The sequence below is a fragment of the Xiphophorus couchianus genome, chromosome 6 (assembly GCF_001444195.1).
Source record: "Xiphophorus couchianus chromosome 6, X_couchianus-1.0, whole genome shotgun sequence".
Lineage (NCBI taxonomy): Eukaryota > Metazoa > Chordata > Actinopteri > Cyprinodontiformes > Poeciliidae > Xiphophorus > Xiphophorus couchianus.
In genome coordinates this window covers 24,053,651-24,069,362 of record NC_040233.1, presented here as the reverse complement: position 1 = coordinate 24,069,362, position 15,712 = coordinate 24,053,651, and the positions used below count along the sequence as shown (strand labels likewise).

General features: G+C 35.8%; 1 protein-coding gene across 2 annotated transcripts in view; it reads right to left on the bottom strand.

Annotated features, from left to right (window-relative positions):
* Nucleotides 1-15,712, bottom strand: part of tesk2 (testis associated actin remodelling kinase 2) — a 40,167-nt gene that overhangs the window by 17,423 nt on the left and 7,032 nt on the right. For both annotated transcript variants that reach the window (XM_028020945.1, XM_028020946.1), the window contains exons 2-5: nucleotides 14,547-14,974; nucleotides 11,541-11,660; nucleotides 5,698-5,819; nucleotides 3,277-3,325 (exon numbers count right to left, since the gene is read on the bottom strand). In XM_028020945.1, the coding sequence (XP_027876746.1) occupies nucleotides 3,277-3,325; nucleotides 5,698-5,819; nucleotides 11,541-11,660; nucleotides 14,547-14,663 (408 nt within the window). In that variant the 5' untranslated portion in view covers nucleotides 14,664-14,974. The remainder of the gene's footprint in view (nucleotides 1-3,276; nucleotides 3,326-5,697; nucleotides 5,820-11,540; nucleotides 11,661-14,546; nucleotides 14,975-15,712) is intronic.

Genomic DNA, 15,712 nt, shown 5'->3' with positions numbered 1-15,712 from the left:
CGTGTGCCTCACAATGCGCTTATTTACATCACAACTACCGTGTGTGTGTGTGTTTGCATGTGTGCAAACTCTGTAAGACTTGGTATTATGGTACACAGCTGCAGAAAGCTGGTGTCTTCCTCTCCCACGGCTACAATAAACACTTTCAAACTGCAGCACAGAAGTAATAAAGAACATGTGTGAGTCTGGGAGCATCTTCTATAAACGATGCCTTCATCTGAGCGAGTGTGATGTAATATTAGCTTAAAGCTACTTACTGTTACATCTAACATACCGTGTCTTACACATCCTGTCACATTACAATGCAAGTTTTAATGTGTTTTGTTGGAGTTTTATCTGACCAAACATAGCAGCACATACAATCAAAAAATGTGAACATACGTCCAAAAGAGTATCATTTGTCAAATTAAAAGTATATTTTGAAAATGTGTTTATTTCAAAAAGACAAAAAGTAAAATCAGAAAAAATAATAACCCAAATAGTCATGCCAATTGACATGCAATTTTACACAAATTGTTCAAAAAGGAGCGATAAAAGATTAAAAGGCATTATGATTTTATGCCCGTTTTACAACAAACTTTAAGCAGGTATTACCAAGCTTACATTTCTGTTTCTAAAAATGTACTTTTTTTGGCTTAATGTAATATTCCAGTTTTACATAACATGTTTTCATTATCTATAAGTGGAAAAATCAGAAATAAAAGCTGTGCGTAATTAATCTATATATTGTGTTTTACTTAGAGACAAAGTTCTTAAAGTAAATAGACTTTTAAATAATATTATAATTTAGTAAATGTGTTGTTTTATATATAGAAAAAATATTAAAATGCAGCATGCATTTTTTTTATTCTTCACTTTAAAAGCCCTAGATAAAATTCAGTGAATCTTGATTCTTTAATCTCTGTTGAATTCCATCTCCTCTGTGCAGGCCTCAGACTTTAGTTAAATAAATTTAACGAACAAATAAAATCATGAAAACTGAGAAATATGCCAGACAGGTTAGGAATGACGTCGTAAAGTCGGTTCAGGTCATAAATGAAGGCAACCTGCACCCACAAACTGACAGGCTGAGCAAAGTGAACATCACACCTGATTTATGCCGGTGTCTCACCACATTAGTGTCTGTTGCTTCAGCTAGTCGTACTATTTATAAGAGAGAAGAGCAAGGAAGGCCCAAACAGGAAAAGCAGCAAAGAAGTTTGAAAGCATGTCCATTTTCACAAGAATATTCATGGTTGAATATTAACAGAAGTTTCAAAGACTTGTAAAAACATATAACAAGTAACACCCATGCAACCCAACCTTCAAGTTAAATTTGTTTTAGGCAAGCACTTCATCTATGAATTCTTCACCTGCTACTAATTGTTAAATAAGGTCAGATTGTGAAATCCACTGCTAGAAGACAGGAAATGTGGTGAATATCTCAAGCAAGAGCATAAAAATCATATTGATCTTCTTCAGATCTGAATTCTCTAAAAACATCTTTAAACTGAGAAGCAGCCAACATAATATCTCTGGAGGAGCTGCAGTAACTTATAGCTCAGGTGGGGAAATATCCTGACATCAACATTTAGTCGTTTACATCACACATTTTCATGTAAGAGTGGCAAGAAGAAAGCCAAAGGGAGTTCTGTTTGCAGTTTGCCTGAAGCCATGCAAGAGAAACTAAAAGCACATGGAAGAAGGTACTTGGAGCAGATAACACCAAAAATTTAACAATTAACAATTTGGTTTATGAGTACTGCACATCATCCTGAACACACCATGCAATCTGCAAAGCACGGGGGGGGCAGCACAATGATGTGGGGAAGCTGGTTAAATTTGATGGGGACACTTACGAAGGAAAACAGGGTAAACCTGGAAGAAAACCGTAACTGTGAATGTAACAGAAAATCTAAACGTAAAAAAAAAAAAAAACAGCTCAAGGAGTATAAGTACTTTTAAAAGCAGTGCATGTATTTAATGTGGTGTATTTTCACAAATGTGAACATAATTAATCAGAAATTCTCACCACTTATTAAAGTTAGCTTAAAAATAACTACAATTTATAATTTAATTATTTTATTGATCATGTAAATTCATAAAAAAAATCTTTCTTTGTCTAATTTCATTTGGCAAAAAATGTTGACGCATTTAAACTAACAATGTAGGTACAATGGGAAGAATCATTGTCATCAAATGACATGTTTTAATTTTTCACACCTTCATGTGTTTCAGATAAAAACATGCAACTTTTGTACCAATTGCCTTTATATCCTGAGGCTAAATGTTTACATTTACTGTAAATAAATAAAAATGTTATGGACGCGAATAATACATTTACATGCATTTATCCATTTCATGATTGATAAAGCAATGCTTGCTTTAAATTTTGCAGCTGAAGGCTGTGAAACTCTAAGAACCTTTCTCAGACAGAAACATACAACTGAAATGTTAGGTAAACTAGAAGGCTAGTTTGGTTCTTTCGGTTTTCCACAATTACAGGCTTTTGTGCTCTTGGGTGACGCGATGTTCTCCTAATAATAGTTGGGGCATGAACTCCACAACAAGAGATGGAACATGACTGCAGAAGTAGTGTGCCTTTCATTAGCTGAGACATTTGATCAGAGGTGTCATTACTTTGTTCTGGAGCTTTAAAGGTGACCTTGCATGCTTCCTTGAACAGATTAGGATAGCTCTATGGGTGACACAAAACATATTACATTTTTTTCCACAAAATCATTCTTATATAATGAGATTTTAGTTTGTTCAATTCTGCCTATTTTGAGCCGTTTTAAGGCATCTTGTCACTTTAAACCCGAATGAGATGAAGCGTACATAAATATGGCTGCGAACAGATGCAGAATTTTACAGCCGTACACATTTCACAGGCAGAAGTGGAGCCTCCCGCACAACCAACAAGTATGGAGAAAGTGGTTTCTGGATGCTAAGTCAACAACAAAACATGTCTTTTCCAGCAGCAGTAAAACAAGTTGAAAAAAAGTCCTGGAGCTATGCTTAGGTTGCTAGGTAACGGACAGGGTTTCTGGGGTTACTGGGTGAAAGGTCAGTGCTCTTCTGATTGTTCTGGAGGTTTTTGAAATGATTAATTTTCCAGACACCAAGAAATATTAATTTATTGTCACAAAACGGCTGAATTTCTTAAAATAATTTTTTACAGCTGGGATGTTTTTAGAAGTTGCAGAAACCCAAATGGAAGTATTAAACAAGCAACATGTGAATTTTGCATAATACGTCCCCTGTAATGTGAAACGGTTTGTGTTTACTTCCTCTTACCTCTGTCAAAGCGTGAAGTTGGCCCTCGTGGACACACACTCCCTTAAACCTGGAAAAAAAACAACAAAGAATTTTGAAAAAGCTTAGAATAATCTAAGGTTTTTCTGGAATATGTAAACTGAGAAACCAGGCAAGACTGAACAGGTGATTGCTGTAGGACTGTCTGCTAAAAGTGGGATAATAACAGCCCATCTGCCTCACCTACATTCTTCCCATTACTACCTTTGTCTTGCCCATCAATTTCCAAGCCTAATAAATCTAACCAGCCACTTTAGAGCCTATGTATTTCTTTAATCTGAAGTTAGGGCTGAATAATCAAAAACAAACATCATGTTCTTCAACTAACCAGACACAATGTGCAACAAATGGACAAACTTTGTTCATGAGCTGCTTTAAGGGCTTCATAACACTCGAGGCAAAGAAAAGGTCACATTTCTAGGTCTTTGCTGGATTTTTTAGCAAACAATGACTCCACAGTGTTTGTTCACACAGAGACAAACATACAAGGCACGCTCAACAAAGATCACTTTGTACAAGATGTGTGCACACAGAAGAATATTTATGCATGTATGTGCATGCTTCGTCCACACACTCTCCCACCCAGAGGCTTAGAGCAAAAAAAAAATAAATCATGTCCTGAAGAATATTTCGATCATTTTGTTTTTCTATTGTTTATTTCAACATTTATTATTATTGCAGATCATAAAACGAAAAGATTTAAACAGGTGCAAAGAAAAAAAGCTCTGTCGGGTGTTTACAGCATCTTAATCAGGAGTAACTTCAGACTCAAGATTCTGTTTTCTACAAAGTTCTGGCCAGATGTTAACATACATGCATGTTCAGTGGATATTATAATACAACAAGCAAATTAAATATAAATTATAAATGAGTTCAACTTTGATATCCATACAACGGTAAAACGTTTGTTTTTTTTAAATCACAAATATTTACAGTAGGCTTCCAGTTATATGTCAAAACAATAAGCTCTTCTCAGCAGAAATGTTTGGTTTCCTTTCAAAAACCAACCAAATCTAAGAACTTAATGCATACATTTTTAATTTAAATGGGATTAATGATATTCCAGAAGATAATTATTTTTCTGCTTTCTATGTAATAGGTCCTTTTGATTTGTGTTTGTGATTATTGGAACACCAATTTGTGTCCATTTCCAATCATTTAGCTGTTAATTTGGGTGGACATTAGGTAGTCCTCCATTATGCCCCGCAGCATGATGTTGCCACCACCATGCTCAATCTTTGTCTTCTTAAAACTAGCTTCTATCCTCTGTGGACATTATTAAACATTAGCGGCTCCTGGACAGATTCTTAATATCCTAATTAGTCCTGTCTCAGTAATCAGTTAAGCATAAAAAATTAGAATAAGCTTAATAATTTCCATTTTGATGATTAATCTTTTATTAATGGCAATTTTGTTGACAGATTAGTAATAATTGATTTTATTGAAAGTTTCGGTTTTGTGTTTCTTTTAGTTCCTTTTTATTTATTATTTCTGACTGGTGTGTTTTATTTTGGATATTTAAAATGTATTCCAGTTCCAGTGTGGAGTTTTGTGAACAAAATAAAAATGTATTAGTCTTTGAGAGGGCAAACTGGCATTATTACAAAATTTTTATTATAGTAGTTGAAAATTGTTTCAAAATGACAATATCATCGTTTATCGCAATAATTTCCAGGACAATTTATTTTCCAAGAACATTTGTTATTGTGACAGGCCTAATCCTAATGAATCTTTCTTTTGTTTAAAGGAGTCAGTTTAGGTCAAATGTTCCAGAGTTTGGGTTTTCCAACAGAACTACATCTCCAAACATATCAAAACTGTTAGGAACACACAACCCCGCAAGCTTTTTGGCTCAGCAGCATCATTTTCCCTTTGAGGTTTTGATCTGAAATTCAATAACATTCAATAATTTGCTGATGGAAGCCATATTACGTAAAAACACTTGTCAATTTCCTCAAGCAATCGATTTGTAGAGTCAATAAAATGCTGACATAATTGTTTAAAGTCTGTAACGACATAAAAATGTAATTCCTGCTTTTTGCCTCCAGGCTTCTGGTGCAACTCTAAAACAAACTGTCTCTGCGTTTGGTACTTTTTCTAGTTCTCCCAAAGGAAAACTGTCCACCACCACAGGGGATGATGAGCTACAGAGAGAAGATAGTGATGATAAAATAGCCTGGTGGAAATGTTTTGAGTCATTATTTATATGGAGAAAAATTATAACCAAGGACACGGTTTGTTAAATTCCAAAAAACATTCAGGTTTTTACATTGTGGTTAAATTACACTTTAAAAGTCATCAACAAGCTCAACGAAGTGGAAAATAATCACATTATTTTCTTAGCTTTGGTTGGAAGCAGCATTAGCAGGGATTAGTAGCCTCTTTAGTCAGATTGTTGATTACCTCAGTATGTTTGGATGGCAGAGTCGATTCATGAGCTGAACTTCTCTCAGCATGTTTGCCCTGTTGCTGCTGAGTTTGTTCATCTTCAGAGCCATGACTTGGTCTGAAGCGCGATGACGTACCTGAAAAACAGAACAGCTTCATTTAATGCTCAAAGACAGACAAACATGTCAAAACAGATTATTATATTGCATAACTTTTAGCTACAGTAATGGTAAAAAGGGTTTTATGTACCAAAAGACAGATTTTTAGGTGCTAAAATCTGTTCTAAGTAGGATAAAACAGATATTATGGAGTTATTTAACTAAACAGCACGCTACAATTGCAAAGATCAGTTCAACACAATATCAAACTCAACTCAGAGAACCAATTGTTGCAACCCTTCAATCTGGGAAGTGTTAAAAGGTAATCTATAAGCAATCTAAAGTCCATGGTGAGAAACATTATCCACAAGCAGGAAAAATTAAGGACTTTTGCCAGTCTTCCCAGCAATTTCTCACTAAGACTGCAGGATGCAGTGCTGAAAACATCCCATAAAAACAAAGAGTTCCCAGTCTTTACTACGTGCCTGTTAAATGTCAGAGTTCATAATGGTATAATGAGAACAAGTCAGAACAAATATAAAGAACAGAAATAAATTGCTAAAACATGTGGAACAATGTTCTAAAGCGAGATCAGAGCAAATGGAGGTGCTTGGCCACAATGTACATCACCATATTTAGAGAAAACCATACACAGAACAAACTTCTGAAACCAAGTGTCAAGCATGGTGACGGAGGAGTAATGATATGGGTTTGTTTGGCTCCCACACAACTGGGAACCTTGCATTCAATTGAGAAGTCAAACAGCATGTATTCAAAGTATTCAATATGAAGCAAGGGTTTGGCCCTATATTAGCATTACAGGAAAAATGTTTATTCACTGTCACCGGGAGCAACACCAGCTAGCTTTAGCGTTCACAACAGGCTCCGCTGAGGAGAACTAGCTGCAGCTTAGCTGAGAGCAAGGGAGCGGGTGGTAGCAGCCCGTACATGAGGATGATTGACAGCGCTAACACCCTCCAGCTTTAAACCCGACTTGCATAGCGATCTGCATATCGGTGTGTGTTTGTTATTACACACACCGATGTGTAATGGTTCACATGGGTGACATAACTGGGTGAATATGGTTATGTGGTCAATACGAGTGGCTACTATATAAATTCAGTCAATTTAACATTTATTTATTTTACAGGAACACATACAGTATGTATAATTTTTTGTTTATTGTGTTATGTTTTTATTATGTAAAACAATTTGAACTGCCTTGTTGCTGAAATGTGCTCTACAAATAAACTTGACTACAGTAAAATTTGCTTCAAATTACAGCTTTTTTAAGCCATAGCTAACACACAACCTTGGCTATGCTAGGTTTTTAAGTGTGATTTCCAGAAAGGAAAGCTAATGCTCAAACGGCAGCTAACTTTTCCGCCAATGCTATAAATGTCTCCTAAAGTCTTTAAATTCAGAAATCTTCTTTTTCTGATGGTAAAATATTCCAATGCTGTGCTGCTCTGACAGTTCACTGCTCTTCTGTTTCAGTTTAAACTAAATATGATTGCAGAAAAGGCCTTGGTAGCATGTTAAAAACTCTTCTGTGAATAAAACTTGCTAAACACATATTTAGCACATGCAGCGAGATGCCAGAGGAAGCAGATAAAGAAGGCGACACAGAAAAGTGAAATGAGGTCAGTCACTGCTGACCAGCCATGATAACAGAGTGCATGTGTCATTTTCAGAACCCTACAATCAATTTAGTACTGTTGTGCACTGGGATCATCTCAGGTTTTAGATAGCTGTAGCATCAGCATTCATTTATCTATGGCTGACCGGACTTGGGTGGAAGTCACCGCAGAAAGATGTAGATTGCAGCACCATACCAGTTCTAAAGTCTTTAGGGTTTGCTCTTAAATGCACAGCCAGTATGTGGTTAATGTTATATTAACCACATTTCAAAAGCAAACACAAATATGTTACAAAACAGCATGAACAAAAAGGAACTCGTCAATAAATGTTAGAAACTATCAAAATTCCCCATTTCTTCACAATCTTTGAAATAGAGGTAAAAATAGATGATACCACCACAAAAAAATGCTGCACATTTAAATTAACCGATGATGCATGCAGGCAAATAGGAAATATCAACCTACAAAACCACTGAGACGCTCACAACGTGACTGTGCTTCTGTGGACAGACACATTTATCTACCTACATTTGCTAACTCATTCCCTGGAAGCAGAAACATTTATAGATCAAGATGAAACTAATCTGACACGACTGTGCCGACACTTCCTCTACTACTTCTATCGACAGAAGGCTAGGAGCAGGAAATTATTTAACAATATCAAAAATATATGCAAATAGTTGCATGACATCTATGACATGTTGTATGTTTGTACCTAATGAATTGGCCTACAAGTCAGAATAATGACATCTTCTAGCTATTTTAATATCTTCCTCAAACACAGGTACAGTAACACAATGAATAGGTGGCATCATTTACAAAAGAAAGCAGATCTGACAGCAACACTAAGCTATAATGAACTGCATTGGTATTAATGACAACAGAAGTTAGGAAATATATAAATGTGTGCAGTTTTTTAGTATGAAAAACGGCAATGGATTACTACCATTAGTTACAGGATATGACAGTGCATTAGGGCTACTGCAGATGGACAAAAACGAATGTATGAGTTTGAAAAGTCAAAAATTTGCTAGAAAAAAAATCTGAAATTATGAGATTCGTCTCAGAAATTTGGTAGAAATAACAAAGGCATTCCTGAGTCTGAAAGGTCAAACATCTGCTAGAAAAAAAATCAAAATTTGAAATTAATATCTTAGAACTTTGCTAGAAAAAAAGAAAAAGAAATTTGGTATTAATATTATTAGAGTTTGAAAAGTCAAACATTGTCTAAAATATTTACATTTTTAAAGGTATATAAAAAAATTTACTTTTGAAACTCAGAAATTTCTAAGTTTTAATTTAGAAAATTAGATTAATGTCAACATTTCTGAGTATTTTCTAGGAAATTTCTGACTTTTAGAAATTTTCAGTGTTGAAAGTTGAAAATGTGCAACTTTTGAAACAGAAATTTTTGAGATTAATTGCAAAATGTTTCTATTTTTTGTAGTAAATTTTCGACCGTTCAAATACAGAAATTCCCCTTTTTTTTCAAAGAACAATTTTTGGGTGGAGATTTACTTTTTTTCTGTCTACAACGGCCCTAGTACGCCATCGTAATAGGATCATGGATTTAGATTCTTATAATCAGAGATTCCTGTACCCGTTTTCCTCTCTCTCTCTTTCTGGGTCTCATCCACAGACAAAAATCTCTCTGTTCAAGTTCAAAGGAGGGGGCTTGGCTATAAGAGGCGACAGTCTCCACCACAGGGCAGCAGAAACAACAGATGGCCACTCCTCTGAAGGCCTTCTCCCCCATATCTGTCTATCCTCCTCCGACCCCCCGTTTCTCGCTCTTCACATCCCCCTCCTCCCTGTTTCCCCTCTTCTTCTCCGCTCTGTGGCTTCAAACAAACCATGATGCCCTAATCATCCTAATCATTCCCTGCAATAGTAGTAGCAGGAGTAGTAATATTTTCTTTCCCATCTTCCTCTGAAGTCTCCCTCCACCTCTGTCGGCTCTCCTTTCAAGTGGAAAACTTAACCCCTTTGTCCATCCCCTCCAAACCCGCCCCTCTAATTTTTTCCACCCTACTGAATCCAAGATCCGACCAACCTCTTCCCCACAAACTCCTCTTCATCTCCGTCTATGCCTTCCTTTGTACTCGCTGGACACCTAAAACCTCATCTAAAACCCCCTCTTTCGTCTCCCTCACCTTAACTCTCTAACATCAGAGGTTTTTCTCTTCTGTGTTTCCGCTTCTCTCTTAGCTCCAACTTTCATCCTCATTATTTGCCCCATTTTTCCATACATATCACTCTCCTTTGAGTGTAAGCATTTCAACAGCACAATGTGTTCATCTTTATTCCCATTTGCTTTCTTGTCAGTATGCAGATTCTTTTCTTGCAGTAATAAGACCATTAGTCACAGGAATTTCCCACTAGACTGAGGTGGTACCTATATTTAGTGGAATCATGAGGGTGTTTCACCTTACAAAGAGAAGAAGGTGAAATGTTAGGTCATAAATGTCTCACACTACGAATGAGAGTAAAATCCAGCCACAACGACATCTGTTCCTATTAAATTTCTCAGAATTGGTTTTAATAAACACCTGGAGGTGCTTTTTTAAACACCTCCAGATTTACTTTTATTAGACTCAGTAAGGGGGAATCCAATACTAAAGGAGGTATTATGTACACGGTGCCATTTTGCAGCAAAATGAAGCAACTATGTTACCTTCAGTTGTTTTTAAAATGCTGTATATATCAAACATAACTAAAAACAAATTTGACTTTGCAATTTAACGCCTTAAAATTGGGCCTCTGTCCCTTTAAGAATCTCCTACTCTTTTCAACATTCCCCCAATGAGCATGACATCACAACAATGCTTCGCCATTATGCTGTTTACAATCGTAGTTTGTATAGAAGCCCTGAAAATACATGTGTCAAACTCAAGGCCCAGGGGCCAAATCTGCCCATCTAGACTTTAGTGGGACTCAAAAATAAAACCTTCATGATAACAGTTTTATATGTATGCTGCCAAATTATATTTATGTGAAAAGATGTTCAATATTATTAAATTTTAAAAAGAACTCATCAAATGCAGACAACATTTTACCAGTTTGTAAATGTATTATTTTATCAATATATTCTGCTCCAAGATATTTGTGATCTTGATAAGATTGACACCCATGTCTTAAACGACTGCTTTAAATATAAACACGTAAATTAGCTATTGTTCAAGAGGAGCCATTACCTAACTTTTGAACACGATTGCCTTACTTTAATGGCGTGTGTTGCTGTCTTTCGCATTTTGAAGAGAGGCCAAGTGAAATGGGCCTCTGTGTCCAGATGCCAATGATGATTTTGTTCAAAACAATTATTTCCAAATTTATCTCAAATCAAAAGGTTGGATTTTTGAAAAATGTTCCAGAGTGAGATTTTGCTACAACAGCAAAAGTAGAATTTGTTTTAATATATTAATATCATCTTTGTCAAGAATAGCAAATATTGTAGAGGGCAATAAAAGTGTGAAAAACAAGCCTGAGAAAATGTCAAAAAAATTGATTTACATCAGAAAATGACAACAAAATCAAAATTAAGTGCAATTTTAAAACTCTGCTTTATTCTAAAGACTAGCAGCCATTACACTTTATCTAAACCAAAATTATTCTTATAAATTTTCACTCAGACAGGCTTTCAATAATTCAGCAAGCGGCAAATACTGATAGATGACAGTATTTTGTAAAACGTCAGATTTGTAGTTGTGAAAGTGCTTGTGTGACCTGAAGTGACACGCCTGGTAAGGGGGGTTTAAGTGATGTTCAACTTGACCTCAAAACGTCAAAGATACTGAAGATAACACAAAGTGTTCAACTCACTAAGGGTCAACAGAGTCAAATCAAATTTAAAAATACCTTCAGTTCAACATTTCCATCAAAATAAAAACGATAATTGCTCACAACATTTTCCTCATATGATATTCTAACCTTAAGAACATAATGAGTCATAGAAAAGTCATGAAAGACCTATTATCGCTTCTGTAATTTTCCTAATTGGGTGATGATGTGTGAAATCAAAAATGAGAGGACATGAGAAGAAAATCCAAAGGATCTAAAGGTTCAGCATAAAAAAATACTTCAGGGAGGATAAACAGGGAGGTAATTTCCGCTCTCCACCCACCTTGAAAACTTCAGAGAAAAACCCAGAGCCAATCCACTCGCAGCTGAAGTCATCAAGGCGTGTCAGGCAGGAGAAGGCACTGATAAGGGCTCTGTAGGAGGACGGACACACCCTGCCCACCTGGATGAAAGAACAACAAACAGGTGAAAAAAGTGACATAATATTCATGCTCCAAATCCCAAACTTTCCTGGTTATTTACAGCCTCTTGCTTGATGATAAACTCAAAAACTTGAAAATAAATGGTAAAAGATGGAGAAAGTTAGAAGGGAGATGCACACACTGGAGCCTATTTAACACAGTTTTCAATTTAACTGATACTATACAGTCTCTTATTATCATTTTATTCATATTTTACCTTTAAATTTACTGCTGGTACACTTGTATTCTCCCACTGAGGTGCAATATTTCTATTCTAAAGCATATTTTTGTGTTTTTGCAGATCAAAATCTGCAAAAATCCATAAATAAATTGTTTAACCAATGGATTAGAATCTCTAATTGTTCATTTTGGATGTTTGCTGTCAAAAGCACAAATCGCTACGGGATGTTTCCCATCAATAACAACCTTTACAATTCAAAAAGTTGTCTTTTGCCCTGGGTCCTATTAAATAAAGGACAGTCTAGAACCGAAAAACCTACTTGACTCATTGATAAAATAAATACTCATAAATAGTGGTGAATTACTTGCAGGGTCAGTAATTGCTTAATTGCATTTAAATCAAAAAGAAAATACTGACAAAAGTCAACACTTTCAATTCGAGAAAAAAAAAATTTCCGGCTAAATTATTATATAAATAGACATCTTAGCTCATCAGCAAAGATATTTATTGATTTTTTGTTTGTTTTTCAACCATCAGATTGGTGCAAAGTGCTATAACACCCTTTCAAGTGTTTCAGGAACCTCTGATCATTCATGCAACTTTTTGAAAAAAATACTTCTTTATGTGGATGCCGACTCGTCTATTAGCCTCGCACTGAGATGCTATTTTAGCCTTGAATAGCTTCGCTGCTAGACTAACTCCTTTTAGCACAACTTAAACAAAATAGTATTTTCTAGAAACCGATCAGATTATTTTTTTGAAGCAAACATGAACTCCCTTGGGCCCAGAGAAGCAGTTTTGTCGTCTGTTTGCGGATATTGTTGTGTGCCAGATTTACAGGTGCAACAGAAACACGCAAATACAAAGTTCCAGCCGAAAACTTTGTGTGTAAAGAATGCAAAAAAGTGATCAGTTGCATTAAAATTTTTAACACGCTAAAATGTATGTAATCAAAATTAATTGCCTAGGTTAAGTAGTTAATAAGTAAGAATTTCCAGTCTTGCATGTATAGCTTTATAAACATATATTTGAGCTTCACAATATGTCTTGCCAATGTATAAAAATTGTCGGGGGTTTAAGAAATTCGGCCTGTTGAATGGAGACTTCCTGCAGAAAAGGACTGTGTTCAAGAGGCTGAAGTTCACAGAGTGCTGGAAGCACAGTTAAAAACAAATTTTTTAAAAAGAGCCGTAAGAAAATGTGGATTTTATATCACTGCGGTAAATTTTACCAATAATATAGCCACTGAATGGCTTTCTAATACAGACCAGCCCTATTATTTACTTTTACTACAAAATTAAAGAACCAATCTGGTTCTTTTTTTAGGTTTTCATCCAACCTTTACAAGAAGAGCAATAAAACGCTCTCTCTTGAGTAAGATTATGCAAACTGAGCCTTTTCCATATTATGAAAAATGAAGAAAAGCAGTTCACCCACTTCAAAAAAAACTCATTAAAAGGACTAAACAAATAAAAAATATATACATATACTTTGTGAAACTGTATGTTATCATCACATAAAAACAGTAAGAGAACTTCAAAAGATTACTCATTTTTATTTCATGCTTGCTCCAAGTAATTAAGAGTCGTTGCGGAGAGAGTAAAACGCCACATGAAGGCTCAGGGTTGGAACCTTTAATATTGAATATATTAAATATTGATCCAATTTCAGCCTCCGAAGTGCAGTTACACAAAACCTCATAGAATTCATACACAATAATTGCACTTCTCCTTTTTTTCTATTCAATATTCAATAGAGAGATTATCGATCGACGTCACACTGCGTCAGCACCCACTATACCGTGCATGTCGCCTGCAGAAAAAACCCCAAGAATATTAACTATTTAAACTATTTTCAATTAGGCTAATAAAATTATTTACAACTCGCAGCCAAATCATCTCTCTTCGCTCGGTGCCACTGACGGAGGTTTTATTTTTAACACTGCCTCCTGAACTTTTGATTTCTGATGACTGAGTTTGCTACCTGCCTGGATGACCGCAGCTACATGTTTATTTTCCATCCGTTTCCATGGTTTTCTCGTCATTTATTAACTCCCCTGCATGAAACATGCTTGAGAAATTTAGGCGTCTCCCATTCACTAATGTCAACTTGGTAGCATGATTTGTTTTATCACGGTGTGGCAAATAGTTGTAGTACGCCGTCAACATGCTAGCAAATGTTAAAACAGCATGACAATGGTGGGTAACCATGGTAACCAATGGCAGTATTTCTAACTTCTACTCCACTGTTGCCTCAGCCTTACTTGATCTCAAGTTATAGTCCGTAATCAACATGGCTAGTGAAGAAAAGTTATATTTATCAACATACATAAGCTCAAATACTGCAAAATTCCTTGCAAATATTTTCTAATTTAGCACCACAGAATCTGTGAAATAATGAAAACAATTCCAATCATCAATATGAAAAAATGTTTAGTGTTATTTAATTTTAAGAAGTATGTAATTAATATTTTAACAGCTTGTTAACGGGTTTTATCAACACAACCAGAACTTTGGGAACATTCATAAACTTGATATGACCCAAAATGAAAATGATTTTGACTCCCCTACTGTATAGATTCAACTTTTGTGAATGGAAACTGATAAGATCCTTGGCCTTTGTATCACAAATTAGCCTCAACAGCATCCACTACATTCATTAAGTACCAAAAGGTGTAAGAACTGACCTGTGAGGGCTGGCCCATCTCGCAGTTTCCTACGCCTCCGGTCCCATCCCTGTCCTCCTGGAGGCGTTCCGGCCATGTTGGAAACCCAGCAATAGAGTTGCGTTTGTTCCGGTCCATGGCGATGTAAAAGAAGCTGATACCAGTGAGGGTAATATGGGCCTTTTTCTGTAATGTACCCACATGACAAGAGGAATAGAGTGTCTTAACGGTGCCGAGGGTTTCACGGCAGCATGGTGAGTGTTCAGTTTGAGTTGTGGTAGGAGATATATCACACACATAGACTTCAGGTTTTACTTTTTTTCTTATTTTACTTTGGATGTCCCTGTTTTCATGCCCTTTATGGTTACCAACCGGTCCAGTTTCTCACTGCTTGTGCATGAATTGTCCAAAACGACAAGATCTTCACATGCTCGACAATCCTTGAAGAGCTGGGGGGGAAAAAAAAGATAAATATGAAAGAATTAGTGCTTTGTGAGATTTATTGTTCAAAAAGGTAACTGCTTATAGGATCACATACATGCAAGTAATGCTACAATGAAGGCAATAGAAACAACTTCTGCAGACTGAGACAGATCTCTGGATTAATAAAACAAACGTAATGGTTTGCTAAAGGGGCCGATTGTTCAATTACGGGAGATAAGCTGGGGAATAGCTCAAGTTTTGGACCGTTCTGCCAGCCAAAACAAAGTCAGCAGGGTACAGAGAGGAGCAGGAAGGGAAGCCTGTGGCTACAGCACTGTTTTATTCTCAGTGTAAACAATGTAGCTTTCATAATCTTAGAGAACCATAAGAAAGAGGAAGATTTACTCTTTAATGCAGCAAACCTTTTCCACAAATACCATGACTGCTGTGAAATACATCAGTTTTACATTAATGTAGAGTTAATATAAGATAGTCACATAATATTATGTTAGTGTATAACAAACTGTTTAATGTTCAAACAGATGTTTTATATTAACTGTTTAATAAAATATATGCTGTGACAACTGCTGTCTCTACCAAGTGACTTGCATCACTTTTATTTTTAACATTCCTTAGAAAAGTAAAACTGAACAAATAAAACTGAATTGGTAAAATTTCCATTTACTATGTCAGAACTCAAAGGGAAACGAAACAGAAAACCCAGGTGCATCTCTAATCTATATTAATCTTTCCTTTAGACATGT